The 3,411-nt window shown below is 37.1% G+C and overlaps 1 protein-coding gene across 9 annotated transcripts in view; it reads left to right on the top strand.

Moving 5' to 3' along the window:
* Stxbp5l (syntaxin binding protein 5 like) overlaps positions 1–3,411 on the top strand; it is a 250,576-nt gene that overhangs the window by 239,557 nt on the left and 7,608 nt on the right. For all 9 annotated transcript variants that reach the window (XM_026785910.1, XM_026785901.1, XM_026785891.1 and 6 more), the window contains one exon: positions 3,046–3,157. In XM_026785910.1, coding sequence (XP_026641711.1) covers positions 3,046–3,157 — 112 coding nt within the window. The remainder of the gene's footprint in view (positions 1–3,045; positions 3,158–3,411) is intronic.

Genomic DNA, 3,411 nt, shown 5'->3' with positions numbered 1-3,411 from the left:
GAGCTGGGGGAGGGGGGTTTGTGCTCTCTTCCGGGACACTCCACCCCTGGATAGCACACACTCACCCGTCCAGATGGGATTCCTCAGCAACTCCTTTTTTAATTTTTTAAGGTTTATTTATTGTTATTTATTCATGCGTGTGAATATTTTGCCTGCATCTTTATCTGTACATCATGTGTGTACCAGGAAACCATGTCATATCATCTGAACCCCCTATTATACACAGCTCTGAGGAGCTAGGAGTCAAACCAGGGTCCTCTTAAAGAGTAGCCAGTGTTCTTAACTGCTGACCCATTTCCCAACCCCAATTATTTTATTCTTTATGACTGAGTAAAATTCAACTGTGTGAACATACCATATTTTTCTCTATTCATTCTTCTGTTAATGGACACCTACACTTATTCTTTAACTTGCCTGTTACAAATACTGCTGCAAAAAAATAACAAAATTGTGTTAGTATCAGTGTGGTATGTTGAAGTCCTTTGGATCATACTATAACTGCGTCCTATGTTCTGTTGGTTTTTTTTTTTTTTTGAGGAATCTCCATGAGCATACTGATTTCCATAGTAGACAGACTAATTTGTATTCTCATGTATAGCACTATACAAATTCCCTTTTTAGCTCATCCTTGCCAGAGTTGATTATTTTCCTGATGGATGCCATTCTCACTAGGGTGTCATGGCATCTTGACCTAGTTTTAATTTGCATTCCCTAATGACTAGGCGTATTGATTACTTTTCCATGTGATTACTGGGCATTTGTCCCATCATTTGATTACTGTGTTTATTTTGTTAGCCCATTTGTTAGCTGACTTGTTTGGTTTTCTGGTATTTTGGTTTGTTTGGATTTTAGTTACATATACATTCTACATATTAATCTTTGTCTGCTATAAATTAGCAAAGATATTTCCCATTCTATAGTCTACTTACTCATTTTTTCTTTGTTGTGAATCACACTAATTTAATAAATCTCATTTGCAAATTCTTGATTTTACTTCTTTAATTATTTCCATTCTTTTCAGAAAGTCCTTACATTACCTATAATTTGAAATATTTTCTCATAAGAATTTCAAAGTTCCAGGTGTCACATTAATATTTGATCAATTTTAAGTGATTTTAATCAGGGTAGGAGGCATGGATATATTCTCATCCTTTTATAAGAAGCTGTCCAGTATTCCCAGCATCATTTGTTGAAGAAATTGTCTCTTCTCCAAAATGTTTCTGCCCTCTTTGTAAACAAAGTTCTATCAGTGTAGCTGAATGGATTTATTTCTGGCCCTTTGTTCTGTTATATTGATCTACATGTCTCTTCTTATGCTAGTGGAATTCTGGTTGTGTTTCTATGGCTCTATAGTATAGCTGAAATCAGGGACAGTGATACCACCAGTATTGTTCCTCTTGCTCAGAATCGCTTTGGCTGTTTGGTGTCTCTTGTGCTTCTTTCTTAGCATTTTTATTATTGACATTTAAGAAAGCTATTAATTTTGTGTCTTTATTTTATATCTTGCTAGTTGACTGTAAAGGTTTATTATTCCTAAAAGGTTTCTGATAGAGTCATTAGATTTAGGTCTCCTGTACATAGGAACATAATACTGTAAAGGGGAATGATTTAAATTCTTCCTTTACTAGTCCATCGAACTTGGTTGTTGATTGTTTTCTATTCTCGTGTTGCTTTTACTAATACTTCAAGCACCATCTAGAGAAAGAGTAAAGAATTCAGCATCTCTTTCCTGATGCTAGTGAAAATGCTTTGAGTTTTTCATTTATTTAGCATTATGTCCATAGGTTAGTAGAATAAATGGAGTTTAAAAATTATTAAATCTGTAGACAATTATCATTAGTAAGTCATGAAGAGGGACTGAGGAAAGAGAAAATTAAATAGGACTGAGGGAAAGTATGTGATTTTTAAATAAAAATAGTACAGAGAACTGAATGGAATAGGTGAAAAGTAGAATAATTTTAAAATGTAAGGAATATACAAATTAAGCAAAGCCATTAAGAAATATGCAAGAGTAAAGTCTTTAACAACCAGACCATGTAAACTGGAAACTGTATCACAGTGTCAGTCAGTCTCTCTTCTGTACTGGAATGGATCTTGCTTTCTTCCTCTCCTTAAGTTGTCTTAAGGATCTAACCCTGCTGCTGGGAGAGTAGATGCCTGTGTGTCTAGCTCAGATCTGTTAAAGCAGATTTGCCAACCAGCAGTGCCCCAGTGGGGCTCAAGCAGGTTCCCTGCTGGGTTGAATGTCTGCCCAGGTGACAACAGGGGCCAGTCGTCCTTTAAGTGGATTCCACAGGAGTGTGATGTGTTCACTGAAATCCCAAAGAGTTCAAAAGAATGATTTCTAAGAATTTTCAATTAAAACAGAGGGGGAAATAAGTTCCTGGATGAATTCAAACAAAATAAAAATAAATGGTACCCCTAGACTTCAAGATGGGCTACCCCTCAGAATAATCTCCAGCTGGGCAGCTACTGTCTTCTTAATGTGCTGGATGCTCATATACATCCTGTGTGGATTTAAATGTCGGAGACCCTGATGCAGCCATACCCGTGTTTTATTTACAGTCCCAGCTGTCCTGTCTGCCAGGTTCACAGTCTTAGCATATCTCCAGTGAGTTTCAGTTCATATCAGTGACCACACAACGCCCACAGGGCTCTGTGGTTCTCTGGGTCTTGTCTCAATCAGTGGTCTTGGTGTTTGGAGATAAGAGTTGTGCTGGATCTTCCACTGTTCTCAGCAGAGTAGTTGAGTGCAGAGTTTGCTCCCTCCTTGCCCCAGAGACTTGGTAGTGACATAGGACAGTGGCATTAGGTGATTTCCCAGGGTCTGTTCCATGCAGCTCATGGCTGGACTGTCTAAATTTTGTTTTTCTCCTTTATTCGTGGTCTCTGAGGAGATAAGGTCAGAACTGTGTACCAAGCAACAACAACACAGAAGAGACGTGGAAAGGCTGTCTTCATGATGTACTGTAACATATACAGTGTTACTTTTCCATATATTAATTCATCCTAGATGCTCTAATACTCTCTTCTTAATTGGTACAGGACATGTTAGGCGATTTGTTTACTCCCATTGAGACACCAGAAGCTCAAAATAGAGGCTTTCTCAAGGGGCTGTTTGGTGGAAGTGGACAGACATTTGACAGAGAGGAGCTCTGTGAGTAAATTTCTTATTATATAAACCCATCACAAACTAGAAATCCTCTGTGTGTGTGTGTGTGTGTGTGTGTGTGTGTGTGTGTGTGTGTGTGTGTGTATCACAAATTCTAGACCAAGGTGCCTTTGTTTCTATATTAAAGTTTGAATATTATTTTTCTCATATTTTGAAAATTATTGTTTAGTAAACATGAATGAAATTAGTTACTATATTAGGAAATAATCACAAATTATATATATGTGTATTTCAATATG

Source organism: Microtus ochrogaster, chromosome 2 (genome assembly GCF_000317375.1).
Source record: "Microtus ochrogaster isolate Prairie Vole_2 chromosome 2, MicOch1.0, whole genome shotgun sequence".
Lineage (NCBI taxonomy): Eukaryota > Metazoa > Chordata > Mammalia > Rodentia > Cricetidae > Microtus > Microtus ochrogaster.
Note: the sequence above shows the minus strand (reverse complement) of the source record. Positions and strands in the feature narration are given on the sequence as shown.